Below are 27,435 nucleotides of genomic sequence, written 5' to 3' on the forward strand. Positions count from 1 at the left end.
GAGAGGCCGGGTCGGGTCGGCCCCCCGCCCCCCATCTCCAGCAGTCCGGCCGTCCCCTTGTTTTTTGCGCTTGCGGCGGCCCTGATTAGCGTGTGCCTGGGCACATCCGGCAGACCCCGTGCGCAGGCCTATGTCCCAGAGACTGTGACACTCATCCCGCCAGGATGCACCGCTGACTAGGGACAGCTGTCCGTGCAGGTGGGGCTGTCTCTCCCTCTGCATGGGGTGAGTGCAGGCGGAGACGCCTCGTCCCCGAGACCAACAGCACAGCTTGCCGCAGGGGGCTGGACATGCCCAGAAAAGGCACTTGAGGCCGACAGTGGCGATTAGGGGTCAGCCAGTGTAATCTGGTATAACGCGCTTGACATCGGTTACACCAGAGCCGGAGCGGGCTCGGAGCGTTCCGCTGGACCCGGCTGGGGACTCCACGCAGACCGCACTACCTGGCGACGCAGCCAGCGGCTGCCGATTGGCTGCCACGCCCCGTCGAACCCCCTTCTCGCCACCCCTCCCGCGCGGCCGCCCTGTGGCGCTCGGACGCCGATTGGTTCGGAACGCTGTGGTCGTCATATAGGCAGAGATCAGCCCAGCGCTTGGGGGTGGGGTTAGCTGCCCCTCCCGGGTTAGGAGGCGGGGTGGGGAGAGGGCGGGAGAGGCGCGGCGCTGGGGCAGCTGCAGCTGCTGTCGCTGCGGCAGAGCGGCTGACGCGCCTGTTACCTGTGACCGCTCACCCAGCAGCTGAGGCGGGATGCTGAGCCTGCTGGAGGTCGGCGGGTTCGTGCTGGAGCGGGTGGCCACGGGCAGCCCCCTCTCCCTGGTGCTGGTTGCCTCCGCCTTCGTGCTGAGCCTGGGCTACCTGCTGCGTCTGGGTTCCCGGCGCCGGCCGCAGCCCGGTGAAGGGGTAGGTCCCGGGGCGGAGGAGAGGGGCCTTCAGGGTGCGGGCTGAGATGGCGGGGCCGGGAGGAGGGGTAGGGTGTGTGTGTGTGTGTGTGTGTGTGTGGGGAGGGGGGGAGGCTTTGTGGGGTCGGGGGGACCTCGGCTGGGGGAGGGGCTGCTGCCCCAGGGCCGGGGTGGCGAGGGGGGTTACTCAGTAGCAAGCTGGGCATCGGGGGGCTGAGGAAGAGGACGCCCGTGTTGCCTCACTCGGAGGGGGCTGCTCAGCGAGACCCGCAGCGTTAAGGGGGCTGTCTGAGAAGAGCCTGCTGACCTCATTTAGCAGCCTCCACCCTACTAAGCCCTGGGGTGCCCGGGTCCGACTTGGAGCCCAAAGCCTCGGGTCGCAAGGATGCACTTGATTCCTTCTGGCTGGAGAAACCAGGCTACGTGTACCTCTGCTGGGCAGAGAGCTGCCCCCACGGAAGAGCTGGCGGAGTCTGACTGTAGGGGTGAGGATTTGTGGCATGCTGTATTTGGCTTTAAGAAAAGGAGTACTTGTGGCACCTTAGAGACTAACACATTTATTTGAGCATGAGCTTTTGTGAGCTACAGCTTGCTTCATCGGATGCCACAAGTACTCCTTTTCTTTTTGCGAATACAGACTAACACGGCTGCTACTCTGAAACCTGTATTTGGCTTTGTTTCATGCCAATTCTTATCAAGCTGAACACCTTCTGGAGCAGTGCAATTGGATGGGGCACTGCCTTAGCTGTTATGCAGAAGAAAGGTTCCTTTGACTCCAAGTAGGACTGACTTTTTGGAACAAGCTTTTTAAAATGCATTTACATACATGTCCCTGCAACCTGTGAGCATAAAACTGAGGCCAGTTTGGAAGTTTATTTCAGAGCTATTTTGTTTTTATTGAATGACACTTCATTGCAGCCTTATCTGTTATCCAGCAGGCTTCATATCTTTCCATTTACTGTATCTTTCTATTGTAGTCTCATTAACCAGTCTCCAGAAGTATTTTTGAATCTTTCCAATCTTTAGATCTTTGGTTGATAACAGTCTCTTATCCAAAGCTGTAGGTGCCATAACATGAGTAATGTCATGACTATTTATCCATTTACGTTCTTGGCCAGTGTGAGTTGTTGAATCCTATTATTCACATAATGAACCATGAAATAAGTCAGCAGTCCTAGTGCAGTATTTGATTTAGAGAAGAATTGATCTAAATGTTAAATGAATATTCTTTTGCAGAAACACCCACCTTATATTTCGTCTAATATCCCTTTTCTTGGACATGCAGTAGCATTTGGAAAAAGTCCTATTGAATTTTTAGAAAATGCCTATGAAAAGGTGAGTCTTGCCTAATGAGTGGTTAAATGTACCTAGGATATTCTTATTTGTTCTGCTACCTTCTGTATTCCCAGAAACTATTTAGAATTTGGATAACTTTGAATCTCCTTGGAATGACATGTTTACACTTTGTCTGCCAGAGTTCAATATACCATACAACCTTGATAGTGTGGGCACATAATGTAGTAATACCTCATTCTGTGGGCAAGTTAATGATAGAAAGGTGAAGGAGATATAATATGATTAATAAAAATCTACAGAATCATAACTTCAGTGGTGTCATCCTTTCTGGCGTGGCAGGTAGGACTTGCTGCCCCGCTGTGGCTCCCAGCTTCAAGTCGTCTGGTCGGTGGAAAGTTCGTTAATGCAGTGTCTTTGGAACTGGGTCAAGCTGGATATCATTTGAAAGCCTTTTCTTCCACAATGGTACCAAACATAATAAACTTAGAACAATTATGTAGATATGTAGTTGAGAAAAAATATTTAAAAATTAACATTTTGAATTATACTTTGACATAGGGACGCATTGCTTACATAAAAAGACATTGATCTTTGGTAATTCTAGGTAAGTTGGCCTTGATATGTAGAACTGAAAACGTATTCATCAAAGTCATCGTCAGTGTTGTCACCAGGTAGGGCATCACTGCTAGACGTGTTGTCACATTGATCCTTATCCACACCACACTTGCACATCTATGTACAAGACAGGCTACTAGTCAAACATTTGCAAGGGGTAGGCATTTGATCTTTTCACACAAACATTTGATTAGCTGAATGATGGATTTAGGAGCGCATGGTATATTGCACAAAACTGGTGTGATCAGTTCATCCTCCAAGACCATAGATGCCCAATAAGGAAGTGTAGTTTTGGATTTGCCTAATCATCCCATCCCAGTACTTTATAATTTGCCTTGTTAATAACAGGTTTTGACTACCAGGGTACAGTCCAGTCTAATGGGAGGAGGGATAAATCAGTGGTTTGAACATTGGCCTGCTAAACCCAGGGTTGAGAGTTCCATCCTTGAGGGGGCCATTTAGGGATCTGGGGCAAAAATTGGGGATTGGTCCTGCTTTGAGCAGGGGTTGGACTAGATGACCTCCTGGGGTCCTTTCCAACCCTGATATTCTATGATAATGGGTAGCTGCATCACCCCTTCCTCTAGCGTGAGGTGATCTTTACAATGCTCTGCTGCTGTAGCTTCCCTGCCTGGGTTGCTCACAAACAATACTCCTGGGGGAATTCTGCATCACTGTGCAATGCAGAATTTGCACAGAATTAATGTTCTGTGCAGAATTTCATTTTCCCCCATGCAGAATTGGTGCTGCAGAGCTGCTGGCTGCCACTAGGGACCCCTGGAGCCCAGAGAGCTTGGCTCCTCGGCTTGCAAATAGAGGACATTGCCAGGGGGAGGGGGAGCTGAAGGGTTCCAGGCAGCTGCAGTTTCCAGCATTCAGGAAATTCCATACAAGCCTGGAAGCCAGCATCAGGTGATTTTTCCCTCTGTATTCCTGGGCTCTGGGGGAGATGAGAGTGCAGGTGTCTGGCTCTGTGGCTGGGCTCTGGGGGAAGAGGGAATGTAGATGGCTGGGCTGGGCTCTGGGGAACAGGGAGTGTGGGTATCTGGGCTGGGGGGCATCCTACAGCTGGGCTCTCGGAAAAGGGGAGTATGGGTGTCTGGCCCCACGGCTGGACTGTGCGTGTGAGGGGGTGTGGGTGTTTGGCCCTGCAGCTGGGCTCTTAGGAGGAGCCAGACATGCACCCCCCAACTGTAAGCCCCCCCCCTCCAGCTCCCACTTCTCCTGACAGTGTCCTCTATTTGGGAAGCTCTATATGGTAGCCTTAGGGGAGCAGGCCAAAAAGGTTTCCTTTCAAGATGGGCCCAGCTGGTATGCATGATGCACCCAGACTGAGGCACTCAATAAATGCATAACAGAGAAACAGGAACTAGGTTGTCATAGGGGTTTCTTTAACTCTCTATTCCTGGCGGAATATTTTTTGTGTCTATTGTTACAGACATACTTGCTGACAGGTATTTTGAAATAAATTACCAAAATAATTGAAACTGGCATGACTATATTTTTATTTTGACAAATATGCAGAAGTTTATTAACTACAAAGGAAGAGATTTTAAGTGAATACAAGTAATGAGACATAGGTCAGACAGAACAAAGAGTAATGGTCTCAGGTTGCAGTGGGGGAGGTTTAGGTTGGATATTAGGAAAAACTTTTTCACTAGGGGGGTGGTGAAGCACTAGGGAGGTTGTGGAATACCCTCTGATCCCACTGAGGGTTACCAAAAGAAACTACACCATCTGCTCAAGAAACTCCCTGAAAAAGCACAAGAGCAAATCTGCACAGACACACCCCTAGAACCCCAAGCAGGGGTATTCTATCTTCTACTCAAGATCCATAAACCTGGAAATCCTGGACACCCCATCATTTCCAGCATTGGCACCTTGACAGCAGGATTGTCTGGCTATGTAGACTCCCTCCTCAGGCCCTACACTACTAGCACTCCTAGCTATCTTCGAGACACCACTGACTTCCTGAGGGCTTCTACATCCATCGGTGATCTTCCTGAAAACACCATCCTAGCCACTATGGATGTAGAAGCCCTATACACCAACATTCCACACAAAGAGGGACTACAAGCTGTCAGGAACAGTATCCCCGATAATGTCATGGCAAACCTGGTGGCTGGACTTTGTCCTCACCTACAACTATTTCACATTTGGGGACAATATATACCTTCAAATCAGCGGCACTGCTATGGGTACCCGCATGGCCCCACAGTATGCCAACATTTTTATGGCTGACTTAGAACAACGCTTCCATAGCTCTTGTCCCCTAATGCCCCTATTCTACTTGCGCTACATTGATGACATCTTCATCATCTGGACCCATGGAAAAGAAGCCCTTGAGGAATTCCACCATGATTTCAGCAATTTCCATCCCACCATCAACCTCAGCCTGGACCAGTCCACACAAGAGAGCCACTTCCTGGACACTACAGTGCTAATAAGCGATGGTCACATAAACACCGCCCTGTACCAGAAACCTACTGACTGATATACTTCCCTACATGCCTCCAGCTTTCATCCAGACCACACCACACGATCCATTGTCTACAGCCAAGCTCTACGATACAACTGCATTTGCTCCAACCCCTCAGACAGAGACAAACATCTACAAGATCTCTATCAAGCGTTCTTACAACTACAGTACCCACCTGCTGAAGTGAAGAAACAGATTGACAGAGCCAGAAGAGTACCCAGAAGTCACCTACTACAGGATAGGCCCAACAAAGAAAATAACAGAACGCCACTAGCCATCACCTTCAGCCCCCAACTAAAACCTCTCCAGCGCATCATCAAGGATCTACAACCTATCCTGAAGGACAACCCATCACTCTCACAGATCTTGGGAGACAGGCAAGTCCTTGCTTACAGACAGCCCCCCAACCTGAAGCAAATACTCACCAGCAACCACACAACAAAAACACTAACTCAGGAACCTATCCTTGCAACAAAGCCCGTTGCCAACTGTGTCCACATATCTATTCAGGGGACACCATCGTAGGGCCTAATCACATCAGCCACACTATCAGGCTCGATCACCTGCACATCGACCAATGTGATATATGCCATCATGTGCCAGCAATGCCCCTCTGCCATGTACATTGGCCAAATTGGACAGTCTCTATGTAAAAGAATAAATGGACACAAATCAGACGTCAAGAATTATAACATTCAAAAATCAGTCGGAGAACACTTCAATCTCTTTGGTCACTTGATTACAGACCTAAAAGTGGCAATATTACAGCAAAAAACTTCAAAAACAGACTCCAATGAGAGACTGCTGAATTGGAATTAATTTGCAAACTGGACACTATTAAATTAGGCTTGAGTAAAGACTGGGAATGGATGTGTCATTACACAAAGTGAAACTATTTCCCCATGTTTTTCCCCCCTACTGTTCCTCAGACGTTCTTGTCAACTGCTGGAAATGGCCCACCTTGATTATCACTACAAAAGTGGTCCCCCCCGCTCTCCTGCTGGTAATAGCTCACCTTACCTGATCACTCATGTTACAGTGTGTATGGTAACACCCATTGTTTCATGTTCTCTGTGTATATAAAATCCCCCTACTGTATTTTCCACTGCATGCGTCCGATGAAGTGAGTTGTAGCTCACAACAGCTTATGCTCAAATAAATTGGTTGGTCTCTAAGGTGCTACAAGTACTCCTCCTTTCCTTCCTTAGAGGTTTTTAAGGTTAGGTTTGACAAAGCCCTGGCTGGGATGATTTAGTTGGGGATTAGTCCTGCTTTGAGCAGGGGGGTGGACTAGATGACCTCCTGAGGTCCCTTCCAACCCTGATATCTATGAAGTCAGCAATGATTACAAGAAAAATAAAGATAAAATGTTTACTAATACTTAACAAGCTACATTAGATTCAAAGCAAGTTTTCTCACTACATTCTTCAGAAACTTACTGACCGAACTCTTAAGTCAGAACTCCTCCCCCAGGCCTATCCTACTTCCTTTGTCCTTTAGAGGCCATGAATATGATTGGCAGAGAGGGTGTCTTCACTTCCTCTTTCTAGTTCTCTCCCTGCTTTAAGAAGCATTTCCAGCTAGGAGCATGGTGACAGGCCATCTGTGTGAATGGGAACTCTATGCTGTTTCTTTGCTAAGATGTAGATTTTTTTTCATTCACGCCCTCTTTCCTGCCAAAGAATAGCCGCTTAGCAGGTAATGGTTCCTTGACCTTGTTTACACCTAAGGCTAAGGCATCAGCTTGCTATTTGTCTGTGAAGATCTGCTTTGGCCACTCCCCAGACTTGGATCATGTATTAACAACACCATATAATGGAATCTTATAACTTTACATACAATGTTACCATACATATTTTACCAGGATAATAATGACCAGCAAATTATAAGCTTTCAAATGACACCTCACAAGACATACTTTGTACAAAGATTATTACAATAGCAGACACAAAAGTACGTTCTGTCACACATGTATAAATGCACCCGTTATCAGTGTCAATTTTTATCTGCTTTTTGGAAAACATCCACTAGTGTAGCTCTGCCAAGTGTTGTAATGTTGATTTTTAAACATTTTGTCGAATATGTATCTACATAATTGTTTTAGGTTTGTCATGTTTGGTACCGTTGTGTTCCTGGGTTGAGCTGGGTATAATTTCTCGAATTTCCAATGACACTGTATTATCAACTTTTCCACCAACCGGAGGACTGGAAACTGCAGAGGCAAGGGGCAGTGAGTCCCCGTCCCCCACCCACCCCTCCCAAGCCGCAGAGGATGACACCATTGAAATTGTGATTCTGTAGATTTTTACTAATCAAATGACATGTCCCTTACCTTTCTGTCATTAGCTTGCCAATGAAATTCCACATGTTCCCAGGCTGTGACTGAAACAGTCACATCCCTGGATTTCAATTGTGGATGTGACCTGGTTTCAAATAAGTGTACATATAGTTGAGGGACACCTGCCAGTTGATTCACTAGTTATCCAATGAGCTATTTGAATTACTTACCTTACCATTTGTTGATACTACGCAGGTTCTCTTTCTCAGTCTCTTCCTTGCTGATAATCTTGGGTCTTAAAAGGTCAGCGTATGACTGGGCCCCTACCCTGACTAGTTGAAGAATTTGAGTGTCTATTGTAAACTATGAATAATTGGGTGTTCAACTGCACCAAGATTTAGTAGCCCAGGGAAAAAAATGAAATGATACTGATCCTGAACTCATAGTGTCTGAATTATGTCGGAAGAAGGCTTAATGGTTAGACTTTCTGGAACCACAAGCTCGACTTGTGGTATTGTTGATTCGATGCTTGTGAAATGGACAAAGTGAATAATATGCACTTTGCTTCTTGGGGATTTTGGTCAAAAGGAGAGTTGGTTGTGTTTTATTGAAAAGTACTGGTTTATTAAACCCATAAATTCTCATGAAAGTTATTTGGGTTTGAAATTTCAACAAATAATCCAGCTTGCTATACCATGATTTCCAGGCTATATGTCCTGGGGCTGGGAGCCTGAAAGCCCTGGGAGATCCAACTGTAGCTTGGGCTTTCAGGACTTAGTCTCCATGGCAGGGAGCCTGGAAGCCCAGATTCTAGCAGAGGCTTAGCTTCTGATTTCCAAAGCAAGGAGCCTGGAAATCCTGAGGGTTCTCAAAGGTTTCAGGCTCTCTGCCATGGAAGCCTTTACCTCTACGTCCATGTCCCCTTACTATTTCTGTGGTTTCACACACTCCTGTTTTAAAGAAGGTCTTCCCCCTGTTGTGTGAAAACCTCCACACAAATGAAAATGGAAACTGACTCATTAGACACAAAATGCAACCAAGTAAACAGGAAAAACACACATCCTTTATTTATAATCTTGGCTATTGCCTCAAATCTAATTTTTCCCAATATAAGTTTGATTTCAGGTATTTATGTCCCATGACGTGATTTTTAGTCACTTCTTGTAAGAGTAGGGGCTTGTGCTTATTAACTTTGGTCAAAGTTCTCCCTTCTTACCTTCCATTCTTCCCCAGTGTGCAGTGCAAGCTATGCATCAGTTGTCTAGTTCGATGGGAGAGGAGGACAGCAGCCCAGAGGTGGCTGCACTTCAGTAGTATTGTGAGCATATAGATTTGAAACAATTAAAATCTGAAAGGTTCTACATAAGGATAACATTTTTTATAATTTCCAGAGTCTCATTATTTTAAACTAACTTGTCCTTTTTCCCCCCTCAGTATGGGCCTGTGTTTAGCTTCACTATGGTGGGCAAGACATTTACCTACCTACTGGGTAGCGATGCTGCTGCTCTAATATTCAACAGTAAAAATGAAGACCTGAATGCAGAGGATGTATACTCTCGACTGACCACACCAGTCTTTGGCAAGGGAGTTGCTTATGATGTACCTAACCCGGTATGTATTTAGAGTACAAAGTCAGTTAAACATCTAGGGTGCAGATCAAATTCTGACAAGGTTGCCGTGGGCTGTTTGGACTATATGATGGGGATTGACAATATCTGTGAAATTCTGGTAGCATGGTTTGCCAACACAGTTGCTCATGTTGATTGTTAGGCATAGAGCGACCAAAGGCTGAACACATTTAGACTCTGGTATTGTTTTTTATATGGCCATCTATTGGTTTGGACAATACTTGTGGGTTAGACCTTCTCCTTCCACCATAGTAGAAAACTAGCAATTTAGCCTTCTTTGTTTTCCTTCCTTCTTTGAGCGTATACTTCCTGAGTGCTGCAGCACCTCACTGACCATTTAGTTTTAGTCTAAGAGCACCTATACGCTCACTCCTTTCCGTGGGAGCTTGAGGGAGATTTTTTTTCCCCCCCTACCAGGCCTATTTGTCCATACAAATGTGAGGCGGTACCACCTCCCCAAGCCACTTCCATAGTCCCTCTCTCTAGCACCAGATCTAAGTGCTTAGTGGTTTTCTTTACAGAACTTTGCACTTCTGTCCTCACCAGCAGGTGGTATTGAGTTTCCTCAGTGCAGCAGACAGCAGCATAACCCTTCTGTTACCTCTACCCTCTTTGCCTTGTATTCTTGCAGAGGCTGAGACTGGAGAGAGAGGCAGCAGACCTTCCTCCCTGACTATGGGAGGATGGAGGACTGTACAAAGTGAAAGCTGAGAGTTTGAGGATGATAGTTATTTAATGTGCTAGGGATGGCTGCATGCTTCAGAAGCATATTCCCATTCTACAGAGAGGGATAGTGGTGGCATACATAAACTGCTATGGAAGAAAAGAGAAAGTTAGAACCATGAGGCCTTCAGAATCCTTTTATTCTTGAAGAGCCAGCTAAACTAAGGCTGACTGGCTCAAATAATTTTAATCAAACCAGTAGGTGGCTGTATATTTGCCATGCTGAAAGTAGCAAGGTGGAATACTTCTGCAGATTGCCCACAAGTTCATTTCAGAATGGACCAAGAACATGGAACTTGCTGCCAGGAGAAATAAGTGTTCGCTAATCTCACTATTCAGAGCTAAATGCTAAACTCCCCTCTTCAACCAAGCTATCCAATGCTATCCCCATTCTAAGATGCACTTTTAAAAACCCATAAGCTGTCATCTTGGTGGCTGGGAAGGATAAGTGAGTGTTTGCATGGGCTTTTTTTTGTTTTTTGGAACCTACGAGGCTCTCTGGGAAGAGACAATAAGTTGACTGGATAGATAGAAGTTAATTAAAATCTGAAACAAGTATAGACAGAATATTGACTTAATGACTAACAAATATTGACGTAAAGAGGTTTGCAGAGGAGTTGCTCCAAATATGAAAGTAAACTTGAATTTCTTTGTAGGTGGTAATGTTCAATTGCTGAAGCTTTTGAGTGTGAAAAAATTAAAAAGCTTTAATTACAATTTAATGACAATGTGCATGTTCTGAAAGCAGTAAGAACCGGATTTAAGTGTATCCTAGAATGCAATTCCACACATTTGCCAGTTTCTGCTCACGAAAGAAGAATCTAGACTTGCTTTTGAAAACCTAGTAGAAGTTTATGTTGGCAGGAACTCACTTGTATTAGTTCAACAACCAACCAGGATTTCAGTTTTCAGTATTTTGTTCTTCATGTACAGTAATTTTGTAAAATTAAAATAAAATTCCCCACTAGTAATGACAGTGATGTGAGCTGAAAACCTCCCCAGCATTTATAATTTAGCTAAAAGTTCAATAGCATGAATTTCCAAATTAGGTCAGTTTTTTGAATTCTTTTAATAAAAAAAATTTCTTCCTCTATCTGGCTTCATTCCCAAAACATGGAGTACAGTAAGAGCCTGAAGCAGAACAGGATAAGAAAGCTTCAGCTGGTATAGAGTACAGCAGCCCATCTGCTTGGAAATAATTCCACTACTCTGCTTTCCAAATAGAACCCATTAAAGATCTCTTTTCAAGATAGGCCCTTCTTCTTGAGGGGTTGCTTCTCACTCCAACCATAACCTTCAGCAACGGCTACCTTACACCAGTACCTGACGTGAAACTTGGTCAGTGGGATACTTGTTAACATGGATAGAACTGTCACAAGAGCTAGACTCAGACTTTGGAACTTAAACTCACAAAATATAAGAATGACTATTGATTTTGTGCTTTCAGAACTAAATGCCAAACCCATTTCTTTGATTAAGCTTCCTCATATGCTACATGAAAATTTAGAGCGGACGGAGCTTGCTACTTTTTAATGCCACTGCAGGTGAAGGAGGGAGATTTTTTTTTGGTGAGGTGCACCTACTACACTGAAAACCATGTAAGTATCTAGATCAGTGGTGGCCAACCTCTTCACCCTGAACAAGGTCAAGGGGCCCAATGTTTTGGGGCAGAAAATCTTGCCTGTTCTACTAGCTCCTATGTCTCCAGGGGGAGAAGGGAGAATGAGTGAAGTATGTTGTGCTCTAGCTATTCCCAGGTGGCATATAATCTCTTGTGGTCCTCTGTCAGATTGGAGTGTCCTCAGGCAACTTGTGCCTATGCTGCTTTAATTTGGGTTGGTGCAGAGAATTGGGGGGGTCCCCTCTGCCCTGCCCTGGATTGTGTGAGCGGCCATCCTTTACTAGGCACTCTGCTAGGCTAACACACCCATTTGAGCTCCCTTCCTGCTCTCCCTGGGGCTCCCAGGCAGTGGGGGAGCTGCTGAATAGCTCTAGCACAAGAGGGATAGAAACTGTCTGGTGCTCTCCTGGGTCACAGAGCTGCTCATGGGGCTACAAGGAGAATTTTCATTTTCTGTAATCCTAACTTTCACCCATCGTAGGCCACTTGGAACAGGACTGAGGCTTGATGGTGGAAATTAGTGGATATGCTTGGGCTGCTGCTTCTGGGTTTTTGTTTTTGTATTTTTGTTTTTGACAAACAGCATGAGTTCAGTCTTTGTCTGTTAATCATGTTCTTTATAATATGACAGTCATCTAAAATGATATAGACAAGGTGGGTGAGGTAATATGTTTTATTGGACTAACCTCTATTGATGAATGAGACAAGCTTTCAAGATTACACAGAGCTCTTTTTCAGATCCTGTGTAAGCTTGAAAGCATATCTTTTTCAGCAACAATATACTACCGCACCAGCTTTATCTCACTAATATCCTGGGACCAGCGTGGCTGGTACTATTGCATAGTAATTGCTGGCATACAGCTCCCTACCTTTCCCTAGTGGCCTCAAGATATCTTATCTGTTTCTTGCTTTCAAAGGAAATGCACTACCTGAAGCACTGCTGCGGTTCTTGGAAACTGATAGTGTTACTGGCAAACAATACAGCATGTTAAGACTGCTCTTTATGTACCCGGTTAGTGGGTAACTTGGCTGAATATGTAAGCTTAATACAATATCAAGTGATCTTCTGTCCCTTACTGCAATCAAACCATGGAATTTGACTCCAATAATTGAATTAACTGCTATATAGTAACATTCTTGGTATGCCCTATCCAGTGAGAGATTCCATTCACTAATGAACTAGTTCATATTTGTAATTACTGTAGTTATTGGGCTAGTTATATTTTTGCTTTGAAAACTACATGATGCTACAAAAATGGTAATTTAACTATAATTGAATACATAGAGTACGCCAGTGACTGTTTTTGGTGGTGGTGGGTGGCGGGGCACACTGAAATTGCCCAGTCAGGGCAAACTGCAAAGAATAGGGCAGACCCAAAAGTGCTGGTTATACTTAGATTCACCAAGCCAGCAACAAAACGGCTTCTACAATACCTCACTGGTTGCCCAGAAACCAAAAACATAGTTTCCTTAAAGCAGTCCAGCCTTGGGCTCTCACTCAGACAGCCAAGTTAGATATGATGAGGATACTGAAAATCTTGTTCATCATATAAAAAGTTCTACCAATCCCAAGAGATTGTACACATTACCCACCAGGTCAATGAATATTTCAGATCTTACCCACGTACACGCTTACAGACAATTCTTATTAACTAAACTAAGATTTATTAAAAAAGAGTGTATTGATTTAAAAGATCATTATTCAGTTATGAATCCAGTTCTTAGGTCAGTTTCATAGTAGAGATGGTGAGCTGCTGAATTGCAAAAAGTTCTTTCCAGGATCGGTTAATTAGGTTATAGTCCAAATAGGCAGTCCATATATAGATTTTTGTTCAGATTCTTCCATGGGAATTAGCAGGGTAATCCAGACTGGAGCTGGAGACCTCAGTCTTACGACTCAAGCTTCCCCTGACCAAGCTTAAGCAGATCTGAGGTCTTTTATAGATCTCTGGCAGGTTATCAATAGCCTTGTGACAGCAGGTATTCCTTTGGTGAAGAATAGTGGTTTTGAAATAAAAGCTCCCATTTCCTATGTGTACTCAAATAACCAGTTGGATTCATCAGCATAAGGTAATTATCCATTAAGCAGTTCATAAACAGTTTTTTACAAACTTCAAAGAGCAATATAGACGATATTATTACACTCAAGTTTCATCTAAACATTAATATTCCCTTTTGATCTCTGAATCGATAGAGTATAGTAATGGACAGGAACCATCTGTTTACATGATTAACATCTAACAAGATATAAATAAGCACATACAATTAGTATTTTGTAACCTCTAATTCTGTAACAATACATGTTTCCATTTCAAAGCTCTAGTCTACCTGACATGGCTTGGTTATAAGGAATGGCCTTAATTACCATTTATATACTCTTGTAATATGTCTTTAAAGTTTGAATTCAGGTCATTTAGCCTGCTGGTTGCTTAACCCTTTCTGGCTCAGTGTTGCAACACTTAGTTAACATTTTCAGATTTGGGTGCCTAAACTTGGGCACTAAATAAGTGGCCTAATTTTCAAAAGGTGCCCAAGCATCTGCAGCTCCCACTGAAGTCCAATAGGATCTGCAGGTGCTGTTTAGCTATTTGAGTGACTTAGGAACTCTATTTAACTCTGAAAATGTTAGCCAAATGTAGTGCCAAACTTTAATATAGAATATGGTAAATGAGTTCTGCTTTGACACTGTAAGAGATTTGCAACTCCATCACAGTATTGTTGTGGTTTGGATGTCGTTAAGCAAGCATTCTTGCTTGAAAACCAAAGCAACTAAACTCAAATGGAATTTCAGGTTTATAGCTTAGGTTTTGTTTTTTAATTTTGTTCTGGAATTTTTTAAAGCGTGTGTCATTATAGAATCCTAATCTTGATTTCATTTTACTTTAGTTTCTAGAAGGTTCTACCTGTCCACAGTAACTTCTTTCTTTTTCTATTTCTGCCTTTTCTGTTTTAGTACCACTTGCAATACGCTATTGATGACTAAACTGTAATGATGTACCTCTAATATCTTAACCCTTGCAGGTGTTTTTGGAACAAAAGAAAATGCTAAAAACTGGGCTGAATATAGCTCAGTTTAAACAACACGTACCAGTAATTGAAAAAGAAACAAAGGAGTACTTCAAATCCTGGGGAGACAGTGGAGAAAGAAGTAAGCAAGATCAGATGCTTTGTGTTTTGAAAAGTTACTCTGAAGGGAGTGCACGAAGTAGACAAAACTAGGTTCATCTGACAGTATTTTAATCTACTTGAACATTTTTAATAGAGTTTGACCTGTTTTTCCTTTCTATCAGACATTCCATGCTCAGAAGAACCAGGTACAAAGCATGGAATGCCTTTGCCTACTTAAAGCTCAGGGGCGGATGAAGCCACTCTCAAACTTAGTAGTAGGTGTAAATAGCTAATTTGCTCTTGGCTTTGTAGTTTGTCCCCAACCTAACAGTTCAGGCTGAATTAGGATAGTTTGGCAGGGGTTAGGCCACTTGTGCCTAATATCTTCACTGTTAAATCAGCAGTTCAGCATTTCTAAATTATTCCCTTGTTCCAGAATCAAGATCAATGACTGACATCCTCTTTAAAGAAACAAACCATTTGTACTTCCTTAACTAAAACAGTCTGTCTTAAACCAGATTAGGTTAAAAAAATTAATCAGAAAAAATAGACTCCACCTGTCCATTTTATTGGTGAGCATTTATTCCCAAATTTCATTGATTTGAATAGGGCTGCTTCATCATGAGCGTGTTACTCCTGGAGGAATTCTGTGCCACTATGCAATGCAGAATTAATGTTCTGTGCAGAATGTTGTTTGTTCTGGCAGAATTGGTGTTGCAGAGCTTCTGACTGCCACTAGGGGCAGTTGGAGCCTGCAGGGTCTGATTCCCCAGCTCGCAAATATAGGACACTACTGGGGGTGGGGGAGCTGGAGGCTTCCTGGCAGCTACAATTCCCAGTATGCCCTAAAGGTAGGGTGACCAGACAGCAAATGTGAAAAATTTGGGACTGGGGTGGGGGGTAATAGGAGCCTATATAAAAGAGAGGCCCAAAAATCAGGACTGTCCCTATAAAATCAGGACATCTGGTCACCCTACCGGAAGGAAGGAGGTGGTGTGCAGGAAACTCAACACAATCTCAGGACCCAGCATCAGGCTGTTTCTCTCCCTGGGCTCTGGGAGTGGAGGGGGTCTGGGTGTCTGAGACGGGGAAGGGGGGGTGGGCACCCCATAGCTGGGCTCTGGGGGGGAGGGAGTGTGTGTGTCAGGCCCTGTGATGGGGGCTGGGGTAGGCCCCACAGAACTCCCTCCAGCACCCCCAAACACCCCCTCCCAGTACACACACACCCCTCCAGCACCCCTAGATACCTCCCCCAGCTTTCCTTCCCCCAGTAGTGTCCTCTGTTTGGAAACTTCTATATGGTAACCCCATGGGGGCAGGGAGAACAAACAAGAATCTACTAAAAGACTGGAAGGGCAGACTTTTCCCCAAGATGTGCCAGCTGGCACATGTGACACACCCAGACTGAGGCACCCAACAAAGGCATAACAGAGAAACAGGAACTGAATTGTCATAAGGGTTTCTTTAACTCTCCACTCCTGGAGGAATCTCTTTTGTTGTCTGTATTGTTACAGACATACTTGCTGATAGGTATTTTGAAATAAATTACCAAAATAATCAAAATTGGCATGATTATGTTGTGTTGTTTTGACAACTAATATATGCAGAATTTTTTATTTTTTGGTGCAGAATTCCCCCAGGAGTAGCATGTGCATGAGTAAGAACTGCACAGTTGGGCCCACAGAATAGAAGATGGTTATGACTGAATTACTTGTGTTTCTAGAGCAGTCTTTAAAGCTATGTCAGATTTATCAGTAGAATATTTTTTTATTGCCACTCACCTCTTTTCTGACATGAGCAGTCTTTGTCCAACCCCCCCTAAACCTAACGTTACTCTTTTCAGGGAATGTTTGTTTGCATAGGCTTTAAGATTATCAGTGGAAGATTAGAATTGTACAGAAGCAAATTCTTTTCCTGATAACTGTTGACAACACTTTTTTGGATCCTTTCCAAATAAAACAGCTTTCCTCAAACATAGCCCACCTTTCCTTGCTTGTATATTGGAGTAGCTCAGTAAAAACACTCATATCACTGATGAAGTTAATAATGCCTGCCTTTTGCATCCTTTGTTGAATTTGTTATGGTCATCTGAGACCCCAGGAAGTCTCTCTTCCTCAGTGATGGATTGTCAAGGATGGATGGATAGTCAGTATGGTCCAATCCACCACTTTTGTGGTGGATTAAGGAACAGATAAAGAGGTTTTTAATCAAGCTAGTTTTAAGACACAACAATGACTAACATACAGACCAGTACCCCAAAATGAATAGTAGTAATAAAGGAGCCTCTGTAGCTCCTTAACCTGAACTGCCCATAAATTCAGTCTCTTGGGGTCATTCTCAGTGAACCAGCTGCCACTTCCTTCCTCAGTGCTGTCTTCCCTACAGCTCACTAGTAAGTGAGGACTCTGTATTTTAAAGACTCCAGACTCCTTCCTCTTTCCCAGCATGTTTTGTCACATAACGTGACAGCCATAGAATTCTTTCTCCCATTGTAACAGAGCAGCTTGGACATCCTCGAGCAGCTTACTCCTTCCTGTCTACTGTAGGTAAGGCACTGTGCAGAGTAAGCTTTGAGTCCAACCTTCAGGTCTGAGGATTATTGTTCCAAGACTGGCTTCTTGGTATTTTCTCTCTGAAACCAGATCTCATCAGTCTTCTTGTACAAGTGATACACCCTTCTTTTAGAGCTGTGAGCAGGGATCCTAGCACAACATAGCCCTCATCTCCACTTGAAAAAAATTATCTTGGAAATACTTAAAAATATTTTTCCTTCAGTTGGTTGAAATGCACCTTATGTTCCCACAAAAGTGCTTCAAATCAACTGTGTGGTGCTGGGGTACGAGTTCAACCATCATGGCAATTACTTCTGGATTTTGTAGGGGGTAAATAATAATCAAGTGCCAGTTTGGGCACATCTCGCTTGCACAAACAGGGGCTTATAGCTGCCTCAGCTACTGAATTCCCCATTAGTTCTTTACAGTGTTTTCTATCTTCTCTCCCAACCAGCCTTTCCAGTATCCCCTTCCCACTGTCCCAAAACAGGGATCCATTTGTGGAAGAACACTTTCAGAAACACAGAGGAAAAAATTATTTAAAATTCTCTGTGTGTATTCTGTTAATACCTTTTTCTGGCAGAAGTGAAAGTAGTGACCTGCTAATCTTGACACCATCTCCCCAAAATGCGTGCTGACTGATTTTCCTTTTCCTCCCTTTATTCAGATTTGTTTGAAGCTCTTTCGGAGCTCATTATTTTGACAGCAAGTCATTGTTTACATGGGAAGGAGATCAGAAGCCTACTCAATGAGAAGGTGGCACAACTGTATGCTGATCTGGATGGGGGATTTACTCATGCAGCTTGGCTTCTGCCAGGTTGGCTTCCTTTGCCTAGCTTCAGGTACCAAAAATAACATATTAAACTGGATGTACTTAAGATACTTCTGTGCCTGTTTCAGCTCTTTATTAAAGTATGTTTTAAGTAAATATGAATTTTAAATAAAAATGGAATGCAAGGATATTTCCTGTTGGGGAGTCTATCAAAACACTGTTTTCATGGTGTAACCTCAACTAGAAATTAGGTAGACAATTGCTTTTAACTGACCTCTAAAAGCATAAGACATATAGCATGCCTAAAAACATAACAATTACAGCATAACTAAATGTTATCCCCACAACTACTGAGTACCTAAATTGGAGTCAAAGCATTAAGAATGTGGGTTTGGGAGTTTCTAAACATGTTAATTCAGTATAATTGAGCTGCCTAAATGTAATGCATGTAATTAAGTATATACTGTTCTAGTTCAAAGCACTTTTTGAAGTTTTGTTCATTTTCTACAAAGCAAATGACTTTTTTATGTAAGATATTTATTATATTGGGTCTGATCCTTCAAGTTCTGCATGAGCACATGGGTTTGTTTGCATCTTGTCTTAAATTCGTTTGTATTAAAACTTTAGAATTGAAATGGCTACGACAAATAATAATTTTTTTTTGTATAGTATAATTGTATAGGCCCTTATTCAAGAAAGCACTTAAGTGCTTGGTTAACTTCAAGCAAATTAGTAGTTCAAGTGATAATGTCAATACATATTCCATATTAGGTGAATATAGGCCAGTATGCATGTGCTGGAGAATTTCCTCGCAGCAGTACACACTGGAGGGTACTGTCACATGTGCGCAGAACCATTTTGTTCTATCTGGACAGCACTAAATCCTTCCAAAAATTGCCTAGACTGCTCCTGGCCTGTGCAGAGGGTCTTAAAGGGCAGGCCATATCTTCACAGAGAATATCAAACTGGATTGCCTAGTGTATCTGGACATGTTATCAGTTAGCTGATCTGTAACCACACAACAACGTGAAAGCACATTCCACCAGGGCATGGTCTATCTCTGTGGCCTTGCTGGCAAACCTCCCCATTCAGGACGTTTGGAAGGCAGAAACCTGGACGTCAGTGCATCCTTTTGTTGAAATTGTATAGTCAGCTCCTTGACTACGTTTTGGTTAGTTATGAAATATGTTCAGTAAACCAAATAACGTCTGTCAGGTTTATTGCTCTAAGCCAATAATAATGTACAGGGAAAAGGTTCTCTATGATACCAGTCTCTGGGAAGCCGTCTCGTGCAGTGATGTTACATTCACCTTTTGCAGATGATGTGCTCACAGAGTTCTACATTTCAGCTGGGTAGTATTTATATGATGATTTTACGAGTTACATATCTCTTTACATGTCACTAAAATCCAACCCAATAGTTTGTCCCAGTTCCCAAACTTCTTGTTCTGTTCCTTCCTTATCTTTGTTTTGGATACTAGCATTCCAGGTACTGGTCCATGAAGGTATTTCCCTAGCTTGCATTAAGCCATAGAATGTATCTCGATGTTGACACGTTTCCTATCTGCTTATGCCAAATGCTTGCTTCAGCAAATGCAAGGTGTTATAGGATACTTAATCTAAATGAACAGGGTTATGGTATAGGCCAGTTTAGGCAACAACACTGTTCTATTTGTGCTTAATTGCACTGGGTGTTGGGGTCTGTTGTAACACAAAATAGCTCTCTCTGGCCCATCTCATCAGCTCAGTGGAGCTTGGACCAGTTTTCCCAGTCTTATATTCCTTTGTGTTTCTGGTGCGCACATTGTACTGTGATGCACATTATCCACTCCATATTCCCAGAACTCCTTGATGCAATTACACCTGTTGGATCACATACCTAATCTGTTCTGCTCCTCAAATTGGTATCTGAAATTACTATGACCCAGTTAATATTTGGGTAGTAAATGACTCACATGTCAGTGAAATATTCCTTTTAAAGACTAGTGAAAACTTTTGTTTAGATAAAATGCCTAAAATACTTATTCACAATCTTTTCGATTGTCACTGATTATTTGCAAAGAAAAATTCTGCACATCTGATAAGTATTTACAGCATTTTGTGTGTTTATTTTTATACAAAGACTCTAATAAAAATGCTTTGAATTACAGACGTAGAGACAGAGCACATAGAGAAATAAAAAATATTTTCTATAAAGTAATCCGGAAACGCCGGCAATCTGGGGACAGGGAGGATGACATGCTCCAAACATTGCTGGATGTTACCTATAAGTAAGTGAAACTGTTGAAGGTTTGCCATTTAGAAGCGTAAGGGGGAAGTGCTTAGTATTTTAACAGGGTATACTTCATTTACCAAAATTTTCCAAGTCATTGCCGCATGACTCTTGTCACCCACCCCATCCTCCTCACGTCTCTTCCTTGGGTTATTTGGCTTTCTCCTCTTATATGCAGCTTTCTATAGGCTTTTGGAGAGAACACCTCTTTCCATGCCACTTTGAGGATAATGGGTGGAATTTAGTCCTTTTTGCCACCTCCCTCTAGAGGCTGAAGGAATTCATTTTGTTTAGGTGCAGACTGTGTGAAGCGCCCAAACAGTAGATTTCTTAAACCCAAGATTGATTTAAAAATGTAAAGAAAAATCAGACTAAAATACCCCATCTGAATACTGTGCAAAGCTCAGGGAGCTAGGCTTCCTTATCTCAGTTATAGAGAAGAAAGATGTTACATGGGTACAAAACAAAACCTGTCCCTCCCCGCCCCTTAGTCAGCATAACAGCCTCGTTTTCCATCTCACTTACCCAGCCTACTTATCGATCCTTACGGTAAGGAACTCTAAACCCACTAGATGAGGTCACCTCAATGTTTCCATAATGCAGATTTTATCAGGAGTCTCTTCTAGAGAGGATATGCCACAGTTGGTATCTCCAGTAAAGTTTTGTCTTCTAATCCATCTCTGGAAAGCGTCCCAGCCGCCTTATCTTCAAGTCCCATATTTCAAAAGCCCTTTTGAGCTCAATTTCTGTAGCCTAATCAAGGTGGTTGGTTTTTTAATTTCCTTTCCATTATGTACTGCAGGAGTTAGGCTGTACCCCTGTTGCATGCCTCGTTTCTCAACTGTATCCCTGCTGGATGCCTCTAGTTTCTGTTGCCCTCAAGCCTCTTTTGAAATCTTTCAGCAGTTTCTTCTACCATGACATATATATTGACAGACCCTTTCTCACACCTCTGTTCTCAGTAGAAAGAAAAACAATTGAGTCTGAGTCAGTAAAATTCCATGCACAAATGGCAGACTTAAGGTGTGGTCTTGCCAAGTTCATTACTAGCTGTGTTTAAGTGTAGATCAAAAGGTTAGGAGGTTTTGTTGTAGATGCTTAGCCAAATGTTGGAGGCAGCTGTCAGATAGCTGTTGCTTTTCTCCCTCATGGCAGCCATGTGATGACTTTCTCTCTAGCTCCTTGCCTTGCAATCTCTCTTCTTTCCCATGCATCTGCAGTTCCCCAACTGGAGGAAGGAAAAAAACTGAAGCTAAAAGTATCTACAGTCCAACACTTAACATGATGTATGGCACTATATCTGGATACCTAATCAAGTAAAGCTAGCATGTTTTTTATTTCCTTAATCTAGGGATGGCCGTCTGCTGACAGACGATGAGATTGCAGGAATGCTTATTGGGTTGTTGTTAGCAGGCCAGCATACCTCTTCTACCACCAGTGCTTGGCTTGGCTTCTTTTTAGCTAGAGACAAATCAATACAGGAACAATGCTATGCAGAACAGAAAACAGTTTGTGGAGAAGACTTGAAGCCCCTAAATTATGACCAGGTTTGTTTGTTTATATAACTTTCAGGCTATCTTTAAATTTTTGAAAATGAATTTATAAAAATGTTTTAAACTCTTACTCAGATACTGTTACAATTACAGCATCTGTCACATGTATGCTAGATGCTCATATCCTTGAACTTGGTGAATGAAAGCAGGTTTTGGTGGTAGCTTGTATTCTAGTATCACCTCCTGGATAGTGGAATTTTTTTAATTCAATCAAATAAAGCAGAAACAAACAGGGTAGCTACTGAAGTATATATTTGGAATTATGTATTTAATATATGAGCAGCTTATCACACGGATTTTTCAAATGGAAAAATACTGCTTTATGAATGTTAAATATTCCTAAATCATGAGGAAACTGATAAAGTTTACTATATTTGCAGCTGAAGGAGCTGAACATGCTGGACCGCTGTCTGAAAGAAACTTTAAGGCTTAGACCTCCTATAATGACCATGATGAGAATGGCCAGAACTCCCCAGGTGAGCGTATTTGTTGACTCTGTCCAGATCAGTGGTGTGGCTGTAATGTACATCAATTGTAAATCTGTAGTAGATAGGGAATGACAGTCAGAAAGGATGCAGGTCCAAACTAGGTTTTTAACTTAGCAAATGTCACCAACGAGATTAGCAAGTTATGCAGTGAGCTGCACAGTGTGCAGAACGCTAATTAGCACAGGGGCATAGGAGGACTGGAATTTGATGGTTTCAGCTTATTCCTGTCAGACCAGGGAAAATGAAGAAGAGTTTGGGAGCCAGCGGCAATAATCTGTTTATCAGAGAACTTGTTGCGGCATTTTTGTTGTACCTTGCGAAATCACCGATGTTGTGGGTCTGTTATACCCTTTTTCTTTTAAGGACATAAAGATCAGGATCTCCCCTGCCTTGAAACTTGTCTACTTTCTGCACTTGTGAATATGAAATTAGTATATTTAACTTTATTTATTGTACCGGGGTATTTCTGTTGGTAAACTAATCTTGCTTCCTCCTGAAGGGCCTTCTGTCTCCTACACTGACACTTGTTCCTTTGTACTTTGAAAAACACAGTGCTATCTAATGTGAACTTTTCATCTCTTGCCTCTTGGTCTTAGTTTGATTTGTAGTTTTTCTAACCTGTTAGTACCCTGCCCTTCTTACCTGATATACCTCACATCTGCTTTGCAATGCACATAGGCTGAGCACTGACGTCAGCTGATCTGAAAATGAGGCCTATATGTCTCTGATATTAAGCAGTCTGATTACCTCTGTCTGTCCCCTTGGGCACAAACAATAGATTTTTTTAAAAAACATCTCTCTACAGGTGAGTGAGAGAGAAACTGATGTTGGAGTGGAGTGCTGTTTAGGTTTTGGTTAATAAATATTCTTATATAACTGCTGTTCTGTGATGTGGATGAGAACATGCTTAACTTTTATTTTTACTGTTTGTTTGTAGTGTTTGAATGCTCACTTGAATGACCTTAACTGCATTGCAGCTAAGTCTTTCGTGTGTGTGTGTACTGAGAGATCTAGTTCTGTATCGGGAATGAACAAGTCAAGCTGATGATCAGATATATTACTATGTATAACATTTTAAGGGGGGGGGAAAAAGTGATACTTTCCTTACTAGGTCTTACTATTTTCATCTCAGTCTAGTTCAACAATAGATGGAGCTGTAACACAGGCTCATTTATTCTGAAAATACGTTGTTTAACTCCAAGGAAAGGAAGCTTTTTCTCTTGTGTAACATGCTGTTCTGTTTCTTTTTGTATGCATGCATGAGAAACCAGAACACTTTTTCTCTCCAAACACCCCTTTTGTCTTTACAGGTATTTCTCAAGGTTTCAGGCTACTATCTTGATGGGGTGCCCAATATTGCTTCTAATGCAACTGACAAATTTTCTTAATCTTGTCTTTCCCTATTTAAATTTTCTTTAAATGAACAAAAAAAAAATCACACAAAGAGATCCACAAATCTTCTGTAGTAAGAGACCCCTTCAATAGGAGGCTTTTTGTGTGTGAAAATAAGCTCAACACTTGCTCATGTGACGTGCATGGTCATGGCTAGGGTCCCAGGGACACAGTCCCATCTTTGGAATGGAGGCAGAACAGTAGTAATGTCAGCATCTTTTACCCTAACATGCATCTTTCCAGATTCTGTCCTCAGTCAGTGAGGGGTGGGTGAAACAGAATCTAAAGATTGAGTAAACTAGAGCAATAATAATAATAAAAAAAAAAAAGCCTGGGGCATAATTACCAAAAGGGCTCTGAAGATTCGGAGAACGATGTGCAACACTTGAGAGAGAGGATGGCAGTGCTAATTTCCTTTCCTTTCACACTTTGTTTCTTTTTAATTTTTTTACTCCTTTCAGTCTTGATCAGTCTCCCCAAGCAGAGTTGGCCCTATTTCCTAGCCTGCAGTCACAGAACTTCATTGTCTTGCTGTAAAGTCTGTTTTACTGTATTACACAGGCAGTACTTCTTTTGTCTTTATATTTACTTAACAGCTACACTTACATACTGTGTCCCAAATAAACTTGCTGTACATAAGATGCCAGTTTGGGAGCAAAGTATTCTTGAAAGTATGTTCACTTGGGCATCGTGATTAATATGAAACACATTTTCACCGAAACTGGAGAGTCATTGTGCAGCCTGCACCATTTTTAAAATTTTCTTCTTTTAATTTTTAAAAGAATTTGTTGTGCAGGGGAAATGAGCTCACTCCGTGTTCATAAGCTACGTATTACAATTATCTGAATACAGTACCTAGCATACATTCCATCTGAATCCAATACCTAGTTAGGAACACAGGATCTCTTTGGTCATCGAGTCTAGTCCCCTACTACTGCAGACAACCTCCACCCTATACTACTATTCATAAATGTATCAAGCTGTATCTTAACACTAGTTGTTGTTTGCTCCTACTACTCATATTGGAAAGCTGTTCCAGAACCTCATTCCTCTGATGACTAGAAATCTTCTAATTTCCAGTTTAAATTTATTCAGGGCCGGTTTATATCCATTTATTCTTATGCCAACATTGTCCTTTATAAATGCACCAAGGGTAAATACCAAAGAGGGAGAACTACTATTTAAAGTTGTCTCCTCTCAGCCTTTATTTTGCCAGGGTAAACAAGCCAAGCTTTCTTAATCTCTTATTCTAGGTTTTCCATTCCCCATATCTTCCTAATAGCTCTTCTCTGCACCTGTTTTGACTGAATTCATCTTTCTTGACCATCGGTGTGACTAGACTTAAACACAGTATTCCAGATGAGGTCCAGATTAGAGTTAGACTACTCTAATTATTCAGCTAAAAAAAAAAACTCTCTATAAACCAAGCTGAGGATGACACTTGGAGAACTTTTGCAGAAGGGAAAAGGGAGAACTGCTTTTTGTAATAGGACTTTTGTTTATTTTTTGTTTTTTCTTGTAGACTGTTGCTGGCTATACTATTCCTCCTGGCCATCAGGTTTGCGTATCTCCCACAGTTAATCACAGACTTAAGGATTCTTGGATAGAAAGTTTAGAATTCAAACCTGACCGTTACCTCCAAGATAACCCTGCCGCTGGAGAGAAGTTTGCATATGTGCCATTTGGTGCTGGTAAGTCCAATGATACAGTCAGAAATTGCATTAGGACTTAAGAGTTCTCAAACTTCATTGCACTGTGGCCCCCTTCTGAGAACAGGAGGGGGGTGGAGCGGGAGTCAGCGTGAGCCCTGCTGCCCCAGGTGGGGCTGGAGCTAGGGTTTCAGCCCTGGGTCTCAGCAAGTCTAATGCTGGCCAACATGACCCCATTACAATTGGGTCGTAACCCACTTTGGGGTACTGACCCAGAGTTTGAGAACCAGTGCATTGATAAAATAGCAGCATCTTAGTAATTCAAACATCTGTTACCCAATGCCACCTTCACTTTTAAACTAAAGGGACTTAGTCGATTTTAAAATCTAGTCCATTGGAAGTATTTTTTGGTACAACACTTGAGTCCTTGCCACTGTGTGGTCTTACACCCACACTGTCCAAAGTTTTGAAAGTTTTTCTCTTGTTGCTTTGTAAAAGACCCTCTCAAATGGGAGACTGATCAGATGGGGAGAAAAAGTGAAACTGACTGTAAAAGTGCTGTTTAATGCATGGAGTAATAAGTTTTGTCTTTATTTCAATTAATGTAATTTTACTTGTTGCATGTCTAAAGATTCCTTGCTTACTGCTCCAAGCATGTCTTTCAAGTTTACTTATTGTCAAGGGGAAAAAACTACACTAATGTTCACTGTGAAATTCAGCGCAGAGTTTAATTCTGATGGCAACAATACATCATTGTACATAACATTCAACAGAGGAAAGTTTTTTATGGCTGATCTGGGAATAACTTTTCAATGTGTGTTCTCCCTTAATGCTGAATTAATGAAGATTTTTCCAAAGAAAATAAAGCAGATTCTGTTCTGTAGATAGTATGTAAGATTTGCTGCTGTGAAGATTGTTTTAATTTCAAATTCAACCCTATGTACTACTCCTATTAACCAGCAGTGCTGTGGCTGTTAAACACACATGTATGTGTTTATGGCACTGCTTCAGCAAAGCACATACTTAAACAGTTGTTTAAATACATTGAAAGAAAGCAGTGTACATTTTAAAGCTAATTGTTTAACTCTTTATTTTAGCTCAAGATGCATTACAAAATGCATTAACTATTCTCCTCTTGGGTTTTCTTCTAGGCCGTCATCGTTGCATCGGAGAAAACTTTGCTTATGTTCAGATTAAGACTATTTGGTCTACTCTGCTTCGTTTATATGAATTTGATCTCATCAATGGATATTTTCCTACTGTAAACTATACAACTATGATTCACACACCTGATAACCCAGTTATCAGATACAAAAAGCGATCACACTAAGTTTTGGAGACAAAATTATTTCTCTATTTGAAATAAATTGACACAATTAAATGGTTAATAGAAAAGCTGGTCCATTGGATGTGTGGTGTTACAAAAGTGAGGTTAATTTAACCGCAAATTGTGAAATTATTGTACACTGCACAGTACTGTACATTCTAAATTAACCAGACACTTTCTTTTCTACTTGTGTAACAATTTTAAGATGGATGCTCCATATCAGTATAGGTGAATCCAACTGGTCAGTCAAATTTTAGGACAGGTGAACATCTAATTTTTTTTTTTAAATTTTAATTGGTGCTTCTAAAAAAACCTATTTTCCTTGATTCAGCTATGCTCTCATGGACATCCATGGGAACTGATGTGTATTTTAATGTGAACAAGTTGGAACCTGCTCACTTTGCAGATTTTCAGCCCTATCTGTGTTTGCAGAAGTGAACACTTTTCATGAGAATGCTTGATAGTTCTTTACATAAAGAACTAAAAATTGCCATGGGTTTTAATTTAGAAAACCATAATATTTTCAAATGTGACAGGTGATTTAAGTGCTCATCTTGAGACAGTTTTTAAGGGTTGGGATTTTCAGAAAGTGCTGAACTGTCAACTCTCTGAAAATTAGTTTCATTTTAAATTAGTCACACTTGAAAGTCTTGGTTTCAGTGCAAAGATTAGCAGTAGAATCTTACAAATCCAGAATTAATAGTTAAGAGTAAGGCAGAGCAAGGCAGTTGTATCCCATGCATATCTGAGAAATGTAATTTCTTTAACTGTGTTCATTTTGT

General features: G+C 42.0%; 2 protein-coding genes across 2 annotated transcripts in view; one reads left to right on the top strand and one right to left on the bottom strand.

Moving 5' to 3' along the window:
- The first annotated feature begins 655 nt into the window (after window positions 1-655).
- CYP51A1 (cytochrome P450 family 51 subfamily A member 1) lies at window positions 656-27,355 on the top strand. Its single transcript, XM_074945948.1, has 10 exons — window positions 656-901; window positions 2,137-2,235; window positions 9,003-9,179; window positions 14,562-14,688; window positions 17,868-18,042; window positions 20,123-20,242; window positions 21,596-21,791; window positions 22,178-22,273; window positions 25,200-25,368; window positions 26,478-27,355. The coding sequence occupies exons 1-10, from the start codon at window positions 749-751 to the stop codon at window positions 26,654-26,656; spliced, it is 1,491 nt and encodes a 496-aa protein (XP_074802049.1). The 5' UTR covers window positions 656-748; the 3' UTR covers window positions 26,657-27,355.
- Window positions 20,768-27,435, bottom strand: part of AKAP9 (A-kinase anchoring protein 9) — a 218,370-nt gene continuing 211,702 nt past the window's right edge. Inside the window, exon 52 of the mRNA XM_074945942.1 lies at window positions 20,768-21,472. The gene's annotated coding sequence lies outside the window, so the exon portion shown is untranslated. The remainder of the gene's footprint in view (window positions 21,473-27,435) is intronic.

The sequence above is a fragment of the Natator depressus genome, chromosome 2 (assembly GCF_965152275.1).
Source record: "Natator depressus isolate rNatDep1 chromosome 2, rNatDep2.hap1, whole genome shotgun sequence".
Lineage (NCBI taxonomy): Eukaryota > Metazoa > Chordata > Testudines > Cheloniidae > Natator > Natator depressus.

Coding starts and splice junctions, on each gene's coding strand:
- CYP51A1 (XM_074945948.1), top strand. CDS start 749: ATGCTGAGCCTGCTGGAGGTCGGCGGGTTCGTGCTGGAGCGGGTGGCC. Junction 2,236..9,002: donor TAGAAAATGCCTATGAAAAG/GTGAGTCTTGCC, acceptor TTCCCCCCTCAG/TATGGGCCTGTGTTTAGCTT. Junction 20,243..21,595: donor TTGCTGGATGTTACCTATAA/GTAAGTGAAACT, acceptor TCCTTAATCTAG/GGATGGCCGTCTGCTGACAG.